The sequence below is a fragment of the Haemaphysalis longicornis genome, unplaced genomic scaffold (assembly GCF_048455015.1).
Source record: "Haemaphysalis longicornis isolate Haplotype H1 unplaced genomic scaffold, Haemaphysalis longicornis Haplotype H1 scaffold_4, whole genome shotgun sequence".
In the NCBI taxonomy this organism is placed as follows: domain Eukaryota; kingdom Metazoa; phylum Arthropoda; class Arachnida; order Ixodida; family Ixodidae; genus Haemaphysalis; species Haemaphysalis longicornis.
In genome coordinates, this window is record NW_027526361.1 from 30,042,367 (window position 1) to 30,063,517 (window position 21,151).

Here is a 21,151-nt window from a genome sequence, read left to right on the forward strand (position 1 = left end):
TGATCAGCTTTTCGCGCAGGTACAAGTAGCTTCCACAGGTTAAATTTCAACCTAACGATGTAACAGGATCCGCGAGGACTACCTGGCCAGAGAAGTACGCTTTCGTACGCCCTCCGTTAATAGAAAACATGTATGTAAATAGAGCGCAAAAACCGAGAATATAGCCCGCACGTTTTAGACTCTAATCCCACAAAGCAGTTACACAAAATACAACTTCGTTTTAATAAAAAGATTTGGGGTTTTGTAGTGGCGTAACCATTTTCCCGGACGCACACGACGTTTTATTACCTGAGAAACTTAACAAGTAAAGGCAAAATTTTATTTCTCCAGATGCATTGCATTTTGGGATGTCAGCAATAATGCATGAGAAAGAGGTACCTAAAACGGATAGTTAGTACAGTAAACCCTTGTTATTACAAAGTTCTTGGGGCAGAAAACTGCTTCGTTATAGGTTATAGTTCGTTAAAATGAAATGCAACTTGCTTTCTATGCACTTCAGTGGGGACCATGAGACCCTTCGAATAAAGAGCGATTTAGTATAAAGCGACTTCACAATAACGACGGTGTACTGTATGTGGATTCCATGTACCATTCAAACACTGCAACAGGAACCGGAACTGGAACTGACATGAGCTCATGTCAAAACGCGATTGGTTACCACGGCCTTCCTTCGTGGCGCAGGAATGGCGCTCCCTTGACCAGACCAGTTTACTTATTGTAGGGCCTAAGCGCGTCTTTTCTTTTCTTTTAATAGTAATTGTTTCGTGAAAAATTGCGTTTGACTCGACAAACAAGGTCACGTAAGTGGCGGTGTTTCTAATGTTAGGAGGACGGTGTCGCTTCAGAAACGCCTAGCGTGCCCGAAAACAGTACGTCCGACGGCGTTGTTTCGCGGAGTCGGCTGGCCGTAGCGTCGTATAAGCAGTGCGTATAAGTTCACGCGGTCTTTCGGAACTCTTATTGTTTGCCCCACCGCTCTTACTGCTGTAAATTTCCAGCGCAAATATCTCGTTACGCGCGCTTATAGTCCCTGCTTAATTCGAGTACGACTTTGGCGCCCTCAGACAATCGCACGTCCTGTAATGTGTCATAATTTAAGTACTGTAAAACAAAACAACAGGGCGATTGCGGCCTGGTAGTGTTAAAAAAGGCGGAAAAAACTTTTCGAATGGTGAATAAAGCTTTTCACTCACTCACTCACTCACTCACTCACTCACTCACTCACTCACTCACTCACTCACTCACTCACTCACTCACTCACTCACTCACTCACTCACTCACTCACTCACTCACTCACTCACTCACTCACTCACTCACTCACTCACTCACTCACTCACTCACTCACATCAAGGCCACTAATCTTGAATATTTATGAGTTTAGATCAAGTGCACCTAAGATGGTACCCTCAATAAGAGTAGCGTGCTTCTTTTGGGAGATTGAAATTTCTGTCGTCCCAGTTTTAACAATTGCAAATCAGAAGACGGCTCGGAGCTTGTGAGAGAATGAACGAGCTTATGAAGGAGCCTTAAGAAAGCGCCTTCTTGAGAAGTCAAACGCAGATGACTGGACGCGCACAGACGATCACCATGCATGGGCGAGAATGGTGCGGGACAGGCTATGGCGCGAGCCATAACTTCCTTCGGCCATCGCGTCCTTCGAGGACCGTTAAAAAGGAGCATCAGGGGCAGGAGGAGGTAGGGGGAAAAGGGTGGTGGGGTGTGTTGCAGCAGAGGAACGGGAGGACATGGTGGTTGGGAGTGCTTACGGCGGCGGCTTGCGCCGATGTGGCGGCCGCCATGGAAGGCGGCAGTGGCGGGGGCGGCCAGTTGCGCGCCGCCATCAGGCTCGCTGGCTCCGCGGAGCTCACCATGGCGAAAGTGGTGGCGCCGTCCTCCAGGTGGTCCGAGTCTAGGGGCGGCTCGAGCTCCCATTTCCTCTGCTTCTGCTTCTGCATGTTCTGCCGGTGTGAATCTGACCGCGAGGCGTAGTTGACCAGGGCGAACTCGAGGAGGGCGCCGAAGACGAAGGTCAGACAGACGCCGGTCCACACGTCAATGGCCTTGGTGTAGGAAACGGGAGGCAGCGAGGCGTTGATGCCCGATATCTGCGTGGCCATGGTGAGCAACGTGGTGACGCCGAGCGAGACGCGCGCCGGGATCGAGGTGGGGTCGAGCCAGAAGGAGACCCAGGACACGATGACCAGCATGCAGCACGGGATGTAGATCTGGATCAGGTAGTAGCTGAACTCGCGCTTGAACACCAAGTCCACGCGGAGGCAGCTGTACTCGCCTGCGCCCCGAACACGTGGAGGAGCATGTCTATACATACCTATATATATCATAACATGGGTGAGAGAAGTTGACAATTTAAGCACTGCGCAGTGCTGTACCACCACCAGTCCTATGATTACCCGAGCCACTGGAACGTTTGCAGATAGCTTTCCGCAATATATAGAGGCAATGCTAATGTTCGCGTGAGAATGATATATGTAACGTCTATAATATGGGGAAGACTAAAAATATGAACAAAGTACCGGTATTACACAGAAGTATTAGGGTGTACAAGAAGGACAAGTACAAGAAGTACAAGTATTTAAGTGACAATTCGGTTCTTCATGTGATGCGTATTCACCAAGCAAAAGCTTTGGCTGATTAGAAATGTGCAGAAATCTCATCATTCTGATGAAGCTGTCATTGCTGCCGATTAGACAAGCGACTCCTTACTGACAACGTTTGTAGCTGCACCACGTATTGTGGACAATACCCGTTACTACGCACGTACGAAAAAAGAGGTGGGTGAGGCGTACTGATGCAATACTTATGCGATGCTTTGTAAAGCCGCACAAAACGCGCATTCGCATCTTTGTCCTCATCTCCTTGTAATTTTCCGCCGTATATACCCACAGGTATTCCGCTTTAAAGCTTAGGGAAGACAAATATCAATAAACCAACCTAAATTGAGCCTGCAACGCAGTAAATTGCCATAAAATAGTCACGTTAGCCCTTTCCATTACGTGCTCAAAAAAAAAGAGGAACGAAACATGTTCATTTGTCGGTAGCAACCGCTGCTCTTTGGGGCAGCGTTTAGGTCAATTAACGTGTTAGGTTGTTGGACAGATCTACCCGACAAGGGCTCAAATTACCTGTAATCACACTGAGAGTGGTACGACTGATTGTTCCACGCCCCTACAAAAAGTGGCACTAACTGCGTGCACAACATACCTGTGTTGGTTCGACTGGTGCAGTAGTCAGTCTGAAACCTTTCGAGTGTAAAACGTGGCAAGTGGAGGTTTTTCGTCACCTGTACAGGATCCCCCTCTTTCCACAAAAACACCAGGTCCTCTGTTGTGTACCCATCTGAGCAAGAAGAGAAAGGGGAAAGAACACGCCATGCCGTTTGGTTAATCCGTGCCGAAATAATCCTCGTTTCGGACATCAATGGCCGACAGCTGAGAAATAAATCAGAAACATTTCTCATTTCATCTATGAACAAAGGAAAAAAAAGTGCACCTATTCTTAGAATTGACTACCAGTTCTTTGTTTTACCAACCTGACATTTTCTTGGTAGCATCTTGTGCGTTCATTTTTATCCTTTTTCAAGGCATAAGCGTTCCCTTCTGGGGTATTACATAACGTTTGCTGCAAGAATAGCCCTTACCCTGGTTCATCAAAACGCATGTAAGTGTATGTGTCATTCCACATTTGCGCCATTACGAGCTGAAGTGCTGCTAAAAATCAGTGTATTTAAAGACCTTCTAATTAGCAACTAGAAATAATAACAGAAAAAAGGAACAAGCTAAGACGTTGTGCTTCTGAGTCGAGAGACGCGTGTACGATACCGGCCGCGGCGGCCATTTCTATGGAGGCTAAAAACGAAAACGTCTGTGTGTCTAGATTGCAGAGCTCGTTTAAGATCCCCGGGGGCTTAATTTAACCCGTAGCTCTCCACTACAGCGTGCCTCACAGCCCAGACGTAGCATCGGCGCGTAGAACCACAAAACCTTGAAAGAAAAAAAGACAATAATTATGTTGTTTTACCAAAGGTATAACGTTCCTATAGCGAAGGTGTGGCCGTTATTAGGGGCGTAGCCAGGGTGGAGGGGGGGGGGGGAGGTGTTTAGCTGTCAGAGCTCCCCCCCCCCCCCCCCCCCAAATTTTCTGAGCGGCGCCTTCCCCCCTCTGCCCCCTCCTCATTTCGGGCTTTCTTTTTGTCCACGTTGTTCCCACTCCGCATCGGTATATTAATAAGGAAAAATAAAAACAAAAAGGTAAGATAATGAAAATGAAATCATGTTTGCGCACAGGTTATGTTTCCTTTTAGGTTTTTTGTTTTGCCAGCGGCGTATCCACCCCCAACCTCCCCTCCCCCCGAAAAATATTTCTGGCTACGCCACTGGCCGCCATGGTCGCTGCTCTGAGACGCAGCCATAGTAGAACCAAGTCTGGTGAGCTTGTTTCCTCCACCAAAGCGCGTACTAATATGTAAACCATGTATAACGTACAGCCTTTGTCAAAATTTTGTGGACCAATCCTAAACCTTCTCGACCACAAAGAATTCAAAGGATCGGCTTGACCTTGAAATATGACACAATATTTTAGGGCAGTAAGAAAGAAAGGTGTTTTCTCTAGCTTTCCTGCATAAAACGTTTCAGCTTGCACATTTAATTTTTTGCAGCCTGCGGATTTCCGGCTTGGCCCAAAAAAAATTTGGCAAAGACTGTACCTATGTTGGTTCGGCGTTTTTCATTACACTTTACTGAAGCGTAATAATAATATGGACCTATCCTAACGAGCCATGCGCTCTGACAAAAGTATGAATATTAATACTCTTTAAAGTCTTAAATCGATGTTTCATGGCTTATCGTAATCTCCTCCCAATACCTGACGCAGGAATACTTTGATGCAAAAAAAGAGGACATGATTGCGGCAAACTTTTTCACTAACTTAATGACAACGACAACTGCCTCATCGTCGTCCTATCACGTAAGCCCTTTTAAGGGCTGTCGCCCAAATACTAAACTATGTGTTTATTTATTTTTTCAATACTGTGAGCCCTTCCGGGCTGTTACAGGGTGGGAATACAGGGTTACAGGGTGGGAATACAATGCAAGGTTCACACAAATAGTGCATTCAAATTTTGCACAAAAGCGTCAACCGTATTGTTGATAGGAAATACACATGAGTTTAAGTTGTTCCACTCAACAATTGTTTTGACAATTGTTACAGCTGTGGTGGCACATTTGGCCGGTGGAAATGGTATTTTAAAAAATATATTTCAATTTCTAGATTATGTTTAATGTAAATGGCATTAGCCGAACAGCTTTTATTTGAAATCAATGTCCATCGGTTTTCACAACCTTGGGGCATGCAAATAAAAAGATGACAGGAAGGAGCTACTTACAGCTCACCATGACGATGGAGCAGATTTGTTTATCCAAAGGATAGAATTTCAGGTTCATTGGACATGAAAGCACCAAGGATATTCTGCAAAGCAAACAAGATGCGCGAATGTTGTAAGCAATTTAACACATGAGTACTGTGTGTTTTTGTCCGAACGTACGCGCTCACTGCTCTACTCGAGGGACTGACGTGGCACCTACATTTTACATCGTAAGCACTGACCACCCACCACTGTGGCTAAGTGGTGGATGCTTTGTGCTGCAGCGGCCGAGGTAGCCGGTTTGGATTTGCCTTAGGGGTTGTTAGGGGCGAAGCACCTTAGGGGCTCGGGCTGTAGGGTCTCATGTCACGCTACCGGGACACTCTTTTTCCAACGCCTCCCGCTAGAACGTAACGCGCACAAAAATAACACACAGGGACACTCGTTTTCCAACGCCTCGCGCTACTTCTTAGCTTACTGCGGCATGTGACACGAAGACAACTTACGGCCAGTCTGTCTCACCTTTTAATTGCTTAAATCTGGTTCAACGCAAGAGAGGGCACCACCGCCTCAGCAAGCGCACGATTGCTCCACCCACCGGCGCTTCTCTGGCGCCCAATCAGCGCGCAATGTGGAAAGAGAGAGTTACAATCTTTGAATACCCTTATACACTCCATGCTTCGCCCCTACCCGGGTTTCACGTTAGTGGAGACGGTCCGGGATTTTTTTTTTTCCTCGGATGGAGGTAAAAAAAAAAAGAAAGGTCCTTGCGTGCGAGTTTGCGAGGTAAGTTAAGAATCCCCAATGGGTGTAAATTTTCCGTGCACTTCGGCATGTGGCTGATTGTCTATGCAGCTGTATCTTCGATGAGCACAACATTAAATTTAAATTAGTTTTCACTGGCAAAAACAGGAATAACCTTTCGAATCAGTATCCAATAAGTGGCGAAAACTGGAATTGCCATTGAAAGTACTAGTATCCAATAACTGGCGAAACGGGAATAGCCGTCGCTTATAAAGGTGTCGGGTACCGGCAGCAATTTACGGCGTTAAAAATAATCCATAAAAATTTGTTGAGCCCAATTTGATGACTTTAATTGTAGGCAATGTTGTATTCGTTCATGTCTCCTATTAGAGCGGCATAACAGGAGTCAGTGAGAAGTTTTATCGCGGCGCTAGGGACCAGCGCAGAGCTGCGCGCAACACACGCGTGCCGCGCCGAACATCATGTTCTCCTGCCTGATGCTGAAGAGCACATCGCCGTTCGGGTGGATCCGTAGCAGCACGTTGGGCATGATGATGTTGTGGAAGTGGCCCTCTTTCTCGTTGGAGAAGAACAGGTCCGGCTTCCATAGTTTGTCGGGTTCGGTGAGCGTCAGGTAGCGCACCTGCCCGCCCAGGTCATCGTACTGGAGTCGCTCGTCACGCCACTGTTCTCTGAACGTCATTTGCACTGTGTACTCCTGCGAACCGGGAAAAGATGGGGGGCGCGCGGGTGCACGACGCGGGGGGTGTACGCGGTGCGAATTCGAGCAACAAGCCGACACGAAAGCGCGCTGGCACTCATAACTGCTTTTGCTTATTTCAAAGCGTTCTTCCTTCACTAGAACAATACTAACGAGTTAGCTGTCGCCCTCACCTGTTGTCTCTGGACCTCCACTCTATAAAAAAATCTCAATACTTTTCCTAAACAACTTTGGGACAGAATAATTTACATTAAAAAAATCTCAATACTTTTCCTAAACAACTTTGGGACAGAATAATTTACATTGTAAATTGAAATAGGCTTTAAATTGAAGAGCCCAGTTGAAGTAAGACTGCATGAACTGTTTGCAAAGTTGTACGCTATGTCTGGAGGCACATTTTCTAGTAACATGTGCCAAAGGCATGCCGAACAACCGCATTCGCGTGAAGCCCAAGTGAGAAATAATCTCTCTACCGTATAGTTAGGCAAATCAAGACGTTACTAGAACAGAGTGCCTTTGTGTTTTTTCACTTTTTGAGTGCTCACAAAATCGTAGTTGCAGACTCCGATGTCACTACGTACACCGATTACACAGGTTTCTGGTGAATGCGGTTGATGACTTGCACGAGACAAAAGTAGGCATCGCTTATGCGCGCGTAAGTCAGGACGGAATAAAGTTTTCATGGGAAGAATGACAGCTGCCTTAACCATTATTTGCGCACTGAAAACTCGAACTCTAGGCACACTTTAGGCACACGAACTTTCACCTTGGCTTTTCTCCTCCCCAGGTTGTGTTCTGCAGCGTACGTCAATAGATGAAAGAGTGCTAACTCTGTTTGCAGGTAGACTTGAGAACGAGAAGCGTTTTATGAATCAACATCCATCTTAGTAATCAATAATTATGTTTTAAATGCGCTATCAAGTACCAGAAGGTTGAACGTGACCATAAAAAATTTAATATGATAACCTCTTTGGTCGAAGAAAAGTCAGGTGAAACGTTCACTGTTTTTAGAGAATACCGGCCACAGCAGCAGGTGATGACAGGTAAAAAAGAGAGAGCGAAAAAAGGTGAGAGAGAGAGAAAGAGCGAAAGACAGGACCACGACCAGAGTAGAAAGAAGGAAGCAAAAAAGTGGGCAACATACAAAAAGACGCTTCTGGCACGGATTGCGGCATTTAGGGTGCGATCGCTCGATGAGGAGTGAGTAAAACCCCCTCAGTGCTTTGGACGTATATATGTTGACAGCTATATATTACCTCCACAGCACAGAGAGGGTTTTGGTGCAATTGCGTGGCTCCTGAAGAAGGATAGGGTAAAAGGGGGCACAGTGCGGGCAGCAGCAGGGGGTAGAACAGCGGGGCCTCCGACCGACCGCCGGCCAGGGGGGGAAGAAGCAGTGGAAGTAGGCGCACATACACACATACACACGCGCGCGGCGCAAGCATCCACGAGACGCACATACACGCAGGCACACAGGGAGTAATGCGCCGTCTCCGCGCCACACGCATTTAGGGACGCGTCAGTCGCTACGGACTGACTGCGGCATCGCTCGTCTGCTAGCCAGAGAACACGTGACGGGATGGGAACGCACATCCGGGGCCAGAGAACAGGGCACGTGACCTCGTGGGTTTCTGCGCACGTGCAAGCGTCGACTTTGGCCAACACAATTGTACGGCATGTTTGGTGAGATAAGCTTTCCTTTGGAATGCAACAGAAGTAGTTGGCGTTCGAAACGCCTAGGATTTCGAAGTGACAAGCGTTGGCCAAAGTCTGATGCGTGCCTTCGGCCACAGACAAGGCGTGGGAGCACGCACTGCGAGAGTTGTGTCACCTGGAATCTTCGAAATTTGTTTCCTTGCGCGGTAAAGCGCGAGTGCTCGGCGAATTTACAAAACAAGTATGCTTGAGAACATGATGAATTATGCGATGCAACAAGCTAACGCCAGCAGTAACTTATATTACTTTCTCTTTTTTGTTCCCCAGGCTTTCAAAAGAAAAACTTCCTGAAGCAAATTGTAGGAGTATTGTGGGGCCTGACAAAAGTATTGACAGAGAATTCAAGAATTCAGATACGCTTTGAACATATAGTTTAAAGTTTATTATTGTTATATTGCAGAGATAATGCTGAGATAATAAGCCAATGCAAGATCGAGTTCTAAAAAACGATTACAGAAGTCCTAACACAGCGACTGATTGCGCCTTGCAGCGCAATATTTGACTGAAACCTTGTGCAGCGCCTTTCTGTTTCTTTTTTTCTGCAACTAGCGATGAGTTAACGTCTAAAAATTGCCCACTTAAAATAACAATCGAATAAAAGCGCAGAAACGACACTATGGAAACAAAACAACGTTTTTCTCCTTCCCGCGTGTCGTTCTTTTGAAGTTTGTCACACTCAAGCGTGCATATCAATCCTCTGTTAACTGCAACTGTCTTTCTACTTTCTGCAGAAACTTGCTGCGTTGCTGTGAATCCTTGGTGTGTCTACTACACTTAAGCGGTGAAAATTCTCACTGTTAACAGCGCTAGGCTCATTATGTACCAAAAACAAAGCAAAGCCCTTTGGGCGCACAACCTTTTAATTGCAATGAATATTTTATAAATGTTGGTCGAAATGAAAGTAGAATTATATTTAAGAATGCGTCTTGTTGCAAATGTTTGTTTGTTCACCCATTCGTGGAATAAAAATTGCTTCTCATCCAGTAACACATCCGATGCACATGTGATAAGAAACAGCTAATTAGAATTATGTCGAATGATGATAAGAAACGGTAAATTAGAACTACGGCAGTATTCATCAAAAACACTGCGAATTCGGAAAATATATTGCATAACGACAATATTTTGTTCTGTGATTATCGCTAGACCATTCACGCATCTCACAATTAGGAACAATTGCGAAGATCCCAGAATGATGCAAATGGCGCAGGAAGGTATGTTGTGTTTGTTTAAAAGTATATTTTTGTAGTCTTCACGTTTTCAAGGTATTATCTGTGTATTAGGATTAGTTGTAAGCTGGTTTGTTACTAAACGACAATTGTGTGAACTGCGTGAGATGTAACTAGTACTTTTGCGATCAGTATTCAAATACGGGTGCTTACATTTTCCATCTAGACTGCCAGTTGAACCCCACATTGTAGAGTAGCTACAACACCGAGAAAGATTGCTAAATGCCTCAGCAAATATTGCTAACACTAGATTCGAACAACAAGCACACGATAAAGAAGGCAGGAGCATAGTGTACCTCCGTGATAAGGAAACGAACAGTTAATGTGCGTCTCTAGATAATTAAAGTCGCAGATATGGCTAGTACAAATAGCTTCCGGCGGCCTTTTTTCCCCCTCTGTAAGTTTTACTGTCAGATATTTGCTTGCACGGAGCCTTTACTTTAATGGCGTACGGTGTAAAGCAGCACAAAATAAAAAAACGAATTGAGAGGGCAAATCTTACTTGATTGTCACGTGTTTTTGTTTTTCGATTGGCCCTGGCCAAATTACGTGCGACAGAAAACACGCTTATCAACACGCACACAAAGGCATAAGCGCACGCACAACAGGCAAGTGAACAGACAGTGCGACCACGTGACACACACAGAAGCGTCTCTTTAATGGCGACTTGCGTGACAGGCGACGACCAGAAAGTGCATAGCAAGACGACGCCGGCGGTCCGGGAAGGGGCCTCTCGTCTCTCGCGGCATCGCACACCGACACATCAAAGCAGAGAAGGAGACGCAAGCATTGTGAGGCATGCCAACCGCTGAGGCCCGAACGGCACAGCTCACGGGCTCAAAGACACAGTGCGTCAGCCAGGCGGTCTGCAACCGGGGGACACATGCTGGGTGTGTGTTAGCACTTGCGGACTCTGTTCTCGACCGTGGGACTCACCTTAGTTCATCTTAGGACAGACAGGGCGATCACTCGCAAACGAAGAAGTGAGAATAAAACATTGTTTTCGTTTTCGAAAGATTAATTGGCCTCACATAAACGAAAGCGTTGACGTCCGAAGAATTTTCAAGTATATAATCTTCCCTATATATCTGCATTTCCCCTAGTTATGCCTTGCAGCCAATTATAAATGAGCCCACAAATGTGTGTAAATAATCGTACGACATTTTAAAACAAAGAATGCCTCAGCTGGTTTAACTCTTCCTGCAAACAAATTAAGCTCATTTTCGGGAGTTAGTTTACTTTGTAATCATTGTACCCGTATTATGAAATCACGTTTTAGAACTGTGAGAAAAATGAGGAAATGTTAAGCTTGACGTAATGATGCCCTAGAAAGAAAGTTTAGACGAAAATAACGAAATAAAAACGAGGGTCTACATTTAGGGAAACCACACGGTGAACTGCCTGTTATGTAAATTGCGTTTTGTTCCTTCAAGACGACGACAGCAATAGGGCAAAACACACAACATGAATACAACAAACACGGGAGCTTGACAACATTGCGACACGGAGCAAAAATGCCAGACGAAAAAGCTCACCTTGTCTACGATGGGATGTTGTCCAGGTACTTTGACTGACAAGTTGAGAAGAGTAACAAGAAAACAGACGGGAGAGCTTACTTAGCTTTTCGCTGGCCAATAGTCGGTTTCGGTCCCAACTCCGCCTTTTGAAGAAAATTATCCATGCTCGGTTTGTGTACAAAGCCCTAGGGCGACACTCTCCTCAGATCAGCAACTTCCCCGTTCAGTTGAGCAAGCAGGGAAGGCCAACCATGCTTACAAAATTTTATAAACAAATAACAAAAGTACGCAACAACAAGTACTAATATTTAAAGTACAATACTTTAAGGATATGAGAAGCTGGCTCGAATGCATACACTCCAGCTCCTCGCTTATGTAATTGATACGCCGAAATCGTTGACCTTAGATCTGAAGAGAGTTCAAGACGCCAGTGGTTGTCAGGGGTTGTGGTACTTACCTTTAGTGAATATGCTTGCTCGACACCACAAAAGGGCCCATTGCTTTCTGTATTTATGGTGATTTGCCTCTCGAAACAAATTAATTCAAACTCTAACGTCAACCAGCCAAGAAAAATAAAACCGAGCCTTTTCCTTGCTCTACGTATTGAGATCAAAGTAATATTGCGTGTGTACTATGCATACATAAGGATTATGTAAAGAGGGTAACGAGGCGGACTCTCCTTCTTTCTTTAATACCACCTTGCTGTGCAAGCTATTCTACGAGTGAAAAACTGCAACCGCCTGGTTGAAATACCTCGTGCAGTGCGGTTTCCGCTGTCATAAAAGTGTTCAGGGCGTGCCGTGCTTCTCAATTCGCGATTTTTTTTCTGACCAAAGTGATTTGCGACTCACTACCAGTGTGTGTTCATGCGCGAGTTGTCGTAAATGCTCGTGACGATAGCACAACACTGCTTCTTGCGCATGCGCAGTGGACATGCCCGCAGTTGCACCATTCCTTTTTAAGTTGGCAGCTTAAATTGGGCTCGAGGAAGCCGGGGAAGTGAGTTGGAGTCGCGGATTTTCCATTGCATAGATTGCATAGCAGGGAAGTGGAGGGGAACGAAACATTAATGTTTTGAACGGGCAACACTGGACATTAAGGGTAGGGGCGACTTTCAAGAACGACAGGCCCCTCTTTCAGGACAAGCGCTCTGAGTAAACACCACAACATCTGGAGGGAATGCACACACATAATCGGGCACAGTTCCAACACGGGGTTGCGTGCACTGGGATCCAGCGGGGTTAATAACGCCGTCCCACCCTATAATGGCGTGTACATGTATCCCACTTTCTGTGTATTCCTAATGTCAATTTGAGCGGGAAAAAGAAAGCTGGTGGCAGAAAGCACAAGTAAGCTGCAGAGTTAGCCACGACTCCTACACGAGGCCTTGAGGAAACGGCAAACATAAGAACGTTTCGCAACTAACCAAGACAGTCAGTTTACCACGAGTGCGCTGTCTGTTTTTATATTGTTATTGTGCCTTATGTAGTCGATGCATTGGCCGATTCAGCAGGCGCGTGCTATTAACAAGTTGCTAGCATATGCCGAAATAGAATTGCCTAAGCTTTAGCGAGAGCAGTTTAAGACGTAAACATTGAAATAGACGCATAGCCGGACTTTCGCAGTGCTAAAAAAAACCGGCTATGCGTCTGTCTCAATGTTCACGTTTCATTTGCCTGCTCTCTAACTCCCCTTAAAAGAAGCCCCAGAAAATGTTTTTTATTTGTTAAAAATTGGCCATCAATTGTTGACTTTCGCAGTGCTAAAAAAAAACAATAATTTAAGGCCATCTTTTATCGTATAAAAACATTTTCTGGGGCTTCTTTTAAGGCGAGTTAGGGAGCAGGCAATTTAGTGGGAGATTAGCTGCATGCATATTCGTTTGTAATACTTTTCTAGCCTGTCACAGTTATAGGGAAAGGGAAATGCTTTCAAGCTTCTAATTTCCAGCCTAAGGAAACCGCAGTTATTGCGCCGAATTTCCCTGCTCGAGCCTGGCTGCCCCCGCCCCTTGAAACACCCGCACACCAGGGAACGAACCGCTACACCACAAAGGTTTTACACATACACGGAGGCGACACCAACATAACTGACACCAACCACGACAGCTCACACACGAGTATTGCGAAGGGATGCGCCCGAGCCTGCTTCAAGTCTCGTGCCAAAATACTATGTCATGTTGAACAAACGAGTGTTAGAATGGTGGCACTGTTCCACACAAACGGAAACTGCAATATTGCCAGTACGAGAAAAAAAAAGAAAATACATTACAGTATGGCTGCGTAAAATAAAACCCGACGAGCTGGAAGGTACAAGTCCTTGGCTTCAGTGAGTTACGCCAACATCCCGTGTGAGGGCCACAGCATGGAGATTAGCGAGATAATCTTCATAGATGTTGTGGGTCGGATGTGACTGACGGCACGTGTATGGTTTATTTGACAATCGTAATGTCGGCAATAAAAACAAGCGAGCAGTAGCCGTGCGACAAATAGCGATATACTCTTGTCTGATCTTTTAAGGAGATCCAATGGCTTTTTTATGTCTGAAAGTGATCCCTCGGGTACCGCGCCACAGGCGTAACGTTGACGCAAATTTGGCGAGTTCTCACCGAAGCCTCCGGCCTGCGCCTTCTAGCTACTCTGTGCTTGGGAGCACACAAGAAAGGACCGGCGAACACAACACACACACACATACAGACGCGCGCGTTCGCGTGTACTTACCATGCTCAAATCGTCAATCTTGCTAATACTGCGAAGATAGATGTTGACCCTGACAACACACGGGCCATCTACAGGGAGGGTGGGGGCGGGGCGGTCCGAGAAGAAGACGAAATAAGAAGGCGTGCCATGAAGGGAAAAAAGGTGCACGATGTGAGAGAGGGGGAAGAGGAGGAAGAGGATGAAAGATGAGGGAGGCGCGGGATGAGGAGGCGTCATCCTACCTAGCGTCGTCTCCAGATCGCCGACAGACCGACTCGCGGAAAAGCTTTCGCGCTTTGTGGCCCTGTCTTTGACTTTTGCGTGATGTCACACTTACCATGGTGACGTCATCAATTCTGCTGATACTTCTTATATAGATGTTAACGCGTACAAGAGCCGGCCCGTCTGCAGCGGAAGGGGGAGACAGACAGAGGGGTGGGGGGACCGGCGGTGAAAGAGGGCCCGCTGGGCGGCTGCCAGCGCTGTTGAGAGTGTCGCTTTCTTTTTGTGTACTAAAAGCGAAGTTACTTAATATTCACCGGGAAAAGCGAAAAGCATCGATCGAGGTCACCCTGCTAGAGCAGCACTATTCTTCAACTACGAACTTGACATGCAGCTGCATAGCATCTCTATAGCATTCCTGCATCGCATACGTGTGCATGGCATCCATAGAGATGCATCCTTATAGCATCGCTACAGGCATAGGTGCAGACTTTTATCGCTTATGAAAACTGCAAAATTGAATCTATAGAGCTACCGTTACTACACGAACGTGGCGAACTTTGTCTTATTTAGTCTAAGTTAACATAACTTGGCCAGTTTTAGCTGGAACGTGGTCAAGATCTTCGGGCGCAGTTTATTTGCTTGATTTTAGCAAACGTAATCGAAGGAGCGTAGTTTAGCTGTCTTATAACGGCTCTGAAGAGCTTTCCTTTGTTACAGGTCGTTGGGCGTAGCAGCTTGCAAATAGGCAAGCCAACCAAGCGCAGAAATTCCGAGAAGTGCCACTGTCCACACCGCCGGCGCATACCTGGTCCCTACGCGCGATATGGCATCTTATGCGGCACCAAGGTGCCGTGCTGCACAGGAGGCAAATGTAATGAGTATAGCTGGCTTGCTACTAGCACACAAACTCCGTGCCCGAAAACGTTATCCACACATCTGCGATTGGATGCAGGACATAACATATTTAACCCGATAACTTTTTGTACGTGGTGTAAACGCCTTAACGCGTAAACGCCTTTTTGGAAACGCCATGAAGTTCTACCACCACGCCCAACCACCCCAGTTTTCATTACGAGCCTCCCACCTTATTTTGTTTTTATTGAATTTGAAAGATTTGCCCTAAGCATCTCGAGTTTTTCTCTTTTTAACCGCTGTGCAATAAGCCTTGCGTCACTCATCTCGGCGTCACCAAGGCGGAAAGGCAGGCCTTTGGCAACGAATGACAAAAATAAGAGAGGTAACCATAAAAAAATCATTGGCATATAAAAATTTCTCTGTAGTAAAGTAACTCATGCGTACTAGCAAGTGCATGCCACAAGTCAGGCAAAAACAAAATGGTCAGAATTTTGTTATACACAGACTACGCGCGGTAAAAATACATGCAACTATATGAAGATGCCAGCCACACCTCCTGTCCCCCCTCCTCCCCGCGAACTTTCTTTTGTGGGCGTGGCTACCTCAGTTGAGGATGAAACGCTTTCATCCATGTTATCTTCTTATATCTTTGTTCAAACGGGCCACCACGTGGTATACCGACACAGGAAACCGTTATGTCTGCACTTTTCCTCTTTTTCTCTTTTCCTCTTTTTCCTCATTGTTCCCGTTTACACCGAGCAGGATAGCATACCAGGCCGTAGCCTGGTTAATATTCCTGCCTTTCCTTTACCTTTTATCTCTCTCTCTCTCTCTCGCTCCCGGGAAACGACATAACAGCAATTACAGGCAAAAAAATAAAATAGACGGGATTCAACCGCTTCCTAACACCTTCGCTTGAATTGGTCGCGTGTACGTGTATCGCTATTGCAGCAGCATAGCCCTCCGCAGGATCCACAAGGCGAGCAGTGAATTTAAAATAATTTCAGTCCGTTATGTTCAGTTCGTTGTAGGCTCAGCTGTGACAGCCCTCTTTCGATGCAAACAAGGTACGCTAAATTTCGCCAAGCCTTCGCAGACGGTATACGCCTTTCACCCCTCAAAGGGACCCTGCAACACTTCTTTTAACTTTTTTTGAAATCTGAAATGCTTTCACGACGTAGTCACACAACACACCCAGTACTTAGATTATGAGATCTCAAAGTACTTCAGCCAAAAATCACTGCTCTATGTCCATCAGATAACTTGTAAACTCGCTCAAAAGATTTTTCTCTCTTTTCTGGCCTTGACGTTCTTCGACGGCTCGACTTACGTCACTAAGGCCACTTAGCGGCTGTTGGCCGATTTTCCTTCAGTTGCAGCAATGAACGCTTTTCGATAGCAACTTAAAAAAAAAAGTCACAAAAACAAAGCAGAAATGAAAGGCGTATCTGGTGCGACGAGCAAATCACACAGTGCCGCACTGTGCTGGCGATAGCTATAGCTTTCGCAGTGCTTCCAGACGCGAAGGAAAGAGTGAAAGTTCTTATCGAAAGTGTTGCAGGGTCCCTTTAACCTTTGATAATATCAGGAGTCCAGGACATGTTACGCATGCGCAGGCATGTCCTTTCGGCGACTGCGCCAATTATAGAGCCAGTATGGCTGCTCACTGGACGAAGAAGTTTAAAAAGGTCGAGCGGAATAAAGTTCAGCTAAAGAAATTTTGAGATGTCCGGGCGTATGCACAAATGTTTACATCGAGTCAGGCAGAGCGAATTCTGTCACAGAAAGATACAGCTGGAATTGCCTTGCATTTGGCTGCGTACTACTGGACGCATTTCGATCGTAATTTACCAGCCAAACCCAGCCTATGTATACGAATGTTTATTGATACTGATACGAAATGCATTGGAAATGGAGGACACAAGGTCGCAATTCTGGCCTGCAGTGCCAAGAATTAAATAAATAAAAACAAACACAATCTGCCGTGCTCGCGATAATGTGTTTCCACATGTTGCCAATGTTTGGGATTATTCGTACTACGTTTCCAAACGCCTATTCCCATGCCGAGCAAGAACACGGAAGTTACTAGATGAGACCGGCGCGGAAAGCGATGCTTCCCGAACTTGGAAGAGGTCTGTGCTGAGCAGAACTGGTATTAACCCCAGTGTAGATAGAGGCGGAGAACAAGAATCGGTCGTAGCCAGTCGAGTAACTCCCCGTCCTTGCGAGAAAAAAAAAGTAGCCCTGTCCGAAGCATAACAAAAACTCCATACAAAACGCTACGAATTACGCTTTAGTGTCAGATTAAGACCGAGAAGCCGTGAGTCCGAGCCAACAATTTATCGGCGAAGAATAACAGCTATAAATAAGAATGCGTCGGCAGCGTGGCGACACTCGCTTAAACGGTCAAGATGCCCTGGCTAAGTATTAATAAGTGCTGAGAGGTCAAGCGGAATTAGGTTCGGCTAACAAAAGTATCCCGCCTTCGCCTATTACAGGCGAAGAAAAAAAAATAGATGGAATACGATGGATGGATGGCAGTCTAGACGTTGCTGGGTAGAAGCTTGGTGAAGGAGGAAAATAACAAAAAATGAAGGAATAGCTAAATGCAGTAGGTCGCAGTGGTCCGGTGTGGCTATAAGCTCCCCTGAACCTACGAAAACAATGTCCTCCCTCGTCGCGTTGGGCTGCGGGCGCGAAGCGTGTCCTTCGTGCTTTTGTGTTCACCCTATTGTTGCCCTTTGTTGCTGCATAGAGGCGCGGACGATGAAGCACAGACGGTGTTATCTTTGAACCACGCTCCTCACAGAAACGTGTCCGACAAAAGAATAAAGAAGGTGATCCGGGGATCAAACAATATTTTCATGTTCGAGCGTCGTTACGAAGACTGTCCCGCCGGGCACGTCCGTATTAGGGTCCAGGAAAGGAAAGCGGCGCCATATAAACAACTGTTCCCCGACCTTCACCCATCGGTAGAGAGAGCAGGTCTCGTGAACCTCCTTTTTGATGCGAGATGAACAAATCGTCATGCGAAAGATGGAGGCACGTGTCCAGCGATGTTTTTATACGAACAAACCGGCACGCACTTCATTTTACGAAAGAAAAATAATCAAAGGAGGAGGGTGGATCCATATCCGCAGTGTAGCTGACCCGATGCAGCAGTGTTGATCTTGTCTTTTAGGGTGGCGGAGAAAAAATATCCTGCAGCCCTTGCTTCACGCGCAACATGGACGGTATCAAAGATGAAAATAATGCGTGTTAGGATAACTCAGCGATGTGAAGGAGAGAAAATAAGCACCTTGGTATTGCCACGAACCATGTTTTGGGTTTGTTTATGTTTTGTTTTTGCCGACCGGCTGCGCCGGGCTATGTTATCTGTGTTATCCGTGGGCCAAGTGAAGCCCATGTTCTATTCTTTATGCCGCACGCGTTATCTCCTTTGATTGAGAGAGTGTCGCGAACTAACATCCCCAGCCTAGAATAATATTCTATGATCTACAGTGTTCTGGGTACAATTAGACTGTTCGAGAAGGCCTGGCGTCGAGAGATAAATGACCGCCGAGCAGACGCCGCGGCATTCGATTCGCCGACACCAGTCTGCGCACGTCACTTTGTTGACTGCTGTTTCGCCGCCTGTGTATTCTTTGAGTTGTTAGGGGAGCACAAGTTTGCTCCAATAAAGTTTTTTCTTCAAGACAGCTGCGTTGTCTTTGGCTACGTGACAATATCGTGACTCTCTTTTTACTGTTCATTTGTTGGAAAATTTTGACCGAACATTGAATTTACTAACTCTGAAGCAACTATACATCGAGGATATGTCCAGCTATACTTGTTTTTATCTCCTATTATGTTCTCTTGTTAAAATGTTTTCATCATCATCACCACCAGCTTATCTACGCCCACTGCAGGGAAAAGGCCTCTCTCATTAATCTCCAATTATCCTGGTCATGTGCTCAAAATGTCATGGTATAACGTTAATTTGTACGAAAAAATTAAGAAACATCCCGTGGTGTGCGCTCAGAAAAACGAACTACAAATTCTTCGTCGATTTGTCAGATCTCCAAAGACCAGCAAGTGCCACAATATTGTGTGGGCATTACATCACGGTGAACTCCTTCGGTCTTATATTGCACACTGGATCGGCTCTGTCAACTTCCCATGAATTGCCACTCGGTACTGCAGGACGCTTTTCAGGTATGACCTTGTGGTATTAAACTTGAGTTCGTTGGGCGCTCACACTCCCAATGTATAACACGGTGACGTGTAATTACGTCCGCTCTAGGCCTGCTGGATACGTGAATCGCCCTAGATAGCCCATAACAAATCGGAGAGTTCACGGTGGTCTGCTGCTCCAAGCAGCGAGATAATCTGGCTTCCAGTGCTGTCATTTACACAGAAGGTGACCATAAGCGTACTCTCTCAGTTCTTTTGATTTATCAGTGCCATTAAAATGGAAGAAAACGAGTCACTCAAAGCTGTGGTGCGCCTCTCAGTTGACGTCCACCAAGAAGACGCCGTAAAATTTGTACTCTGCTTTTGCACCCATTGTGCCAAGAAACTCATAGGCGTCAAAGCAGCTGTCTTGCAAGGACAACTCTACAGGAGCTTATATCTGGTTAAGAAGACTGGTGTAGCTAAGCACACTACCTTATGGAATATTTGCATTGGTTTTTACTATATTCCAAGGTTAAAAACTTCGCTAGGAAATGAGCATTGCATCAGATCGGTTGCGCAACGTACCAGAAGGAGCGTGAACGTTCTCGAACGCGTAAGTAACGGAAACGGCGAAATGAAGCAAATAATAAATAGGACAATCGAAGTGGCCCACCCTGACACCGGGCGCCGAAGTAGCAGCCGGCGCAAGTAAAGAAATCGTCAAAAAGGCCGCGTAGCGCCAATCCTGTTTCACTGTCAACGACCCTGAGGGTAAATTAATGATGTGAGACGCCACAAATTGTGGTGCGGAAAAGTGTGTAGGCGGCGAAAGGCGATCACACTCTTTCGACGCTTTCTGCGGCAATAACAGCTGCTATTGCTTCGAGTGGTGTACCTGTGCTCACAGCACTCTAATATGTCTGTATAAGCCGACTTAATTTACATTTAATTGTCACTTCATCGATTGATTATGGGGTTTAACACGATGAAGTAACACAGGCTATGGGTCACGCCGTAGTGCACGGGCTCCGGATTAAATTCGACCACATGGAGATCTTTAAAGGGGCCCTGAAAGGCGTTTTGAGCCCACTAAATGAACTAGCGCAATCGTTAGATTGGGTCGTCAACGTCATCTGTGCCAAGTATTACTCTTTTACGCGCAGCGGAAAGCTCACACTTTTGTTGCAAAGTTTGTCACTTTTTTCTCACCCTTTCCTTCGTGTTTTTGGACGCCGCCATCTTCACATGTCTACATCATCGATTCCCAGATGTTCGTCATGAGCTAGACATCCTGCTATTGGGCGGCTTTTTCACGCACTTCCGGCAAAGAGATGAGTCGTCTGCTCAGCGTCGACTCGCCGGCTGATCTGCCGGCGGAGTGCCGGAGTGCTTGGACATTTTACGACAAACGAAACAAGTGTAAACAAACGTTTAACCGTTTGTATTAAATGCAGCACGGCCATAACACGACATGGATATTCCCTTACCTGAGTACGTTCCGTAAAGAAAGCGTTGAAGCCCCGTGGCACTTCTTTCGTGCAATCGCAGAGAACGCCCTGAGCCGAATGCCCGGGTTTGACGCATACATTTTATTCTACTTCAAAACAATCCAGAGATGGGTTTCGAACGAACACAACGTCACAACATGCGTTGCAAGCCTGAACCGCGATTGAAAGACGATGGGTTGCCTCCTCCTGCCCGTCGTAACTTCGGCACTCACCTCGCGCGCGGTTTGCGGGGACGAACAGCAAGTTACTTAACTCCGGCGCACAAGCCGAGATGGCTTTTAGCCACGCACACTGCACATACCCCATGCGAAGTTGAGTCGTACGTCGCTCGAGAAAGATAACCCAGACCATGGGAAGCACTATCCACCCGCAGAAGCACAACGTCGCATTGCATCGCGAAAC

General features: G+C 46.2%; 1 protein-coding gene across 9 annotated transcripts in view; it reads right to left on the bottom strand.

Annotated features, from left to right (window-relative positions):
• Positions 1 to 21,151, bottom strand: part of Gluclalpha (glycine receptor alpha 1) — a 364,471-nt gene that overhangs the window by 5,366 nt on the left and 337,954 nt on the right. For 2 of the 9 annotated variants that reach the window (XM_077706301.1, XM_077706298.1), the window contains 5 exons: positions 14,028 to 14,095; positions 6,619 to 6,842; positions 5,402 to 5,484; positions 3,223 to 3,357; positions 1,869 to 2,290 (listed from right to left, as the gene is read on the bottom strand). In XM_077706301.1, coding sequence (XP_077562427.1) covers positions 1,869 to 2,290; positions 3,223 to 3,357; positions 5,402 to 5,484; positions 6,619 to 6,842; positions 14,028 to 14,095 — 932 coding nt within the window. Of the gene's footprint in view, positions 1 to 1,766; positions 2,291 to 3,222; positions 3,358 to 5,401; positions 5,485 to 6,618; positions 6,843 to 14,027; positions 14,096 to 14,343; positions 14,412 to 21,151 lie in introns of all 9 variants that reach the window. The other 7 variants (XM_077706300.1, XM_077706297.1, XM_077706299.1 and 4 more) reach the window with 4 other exon arrangements.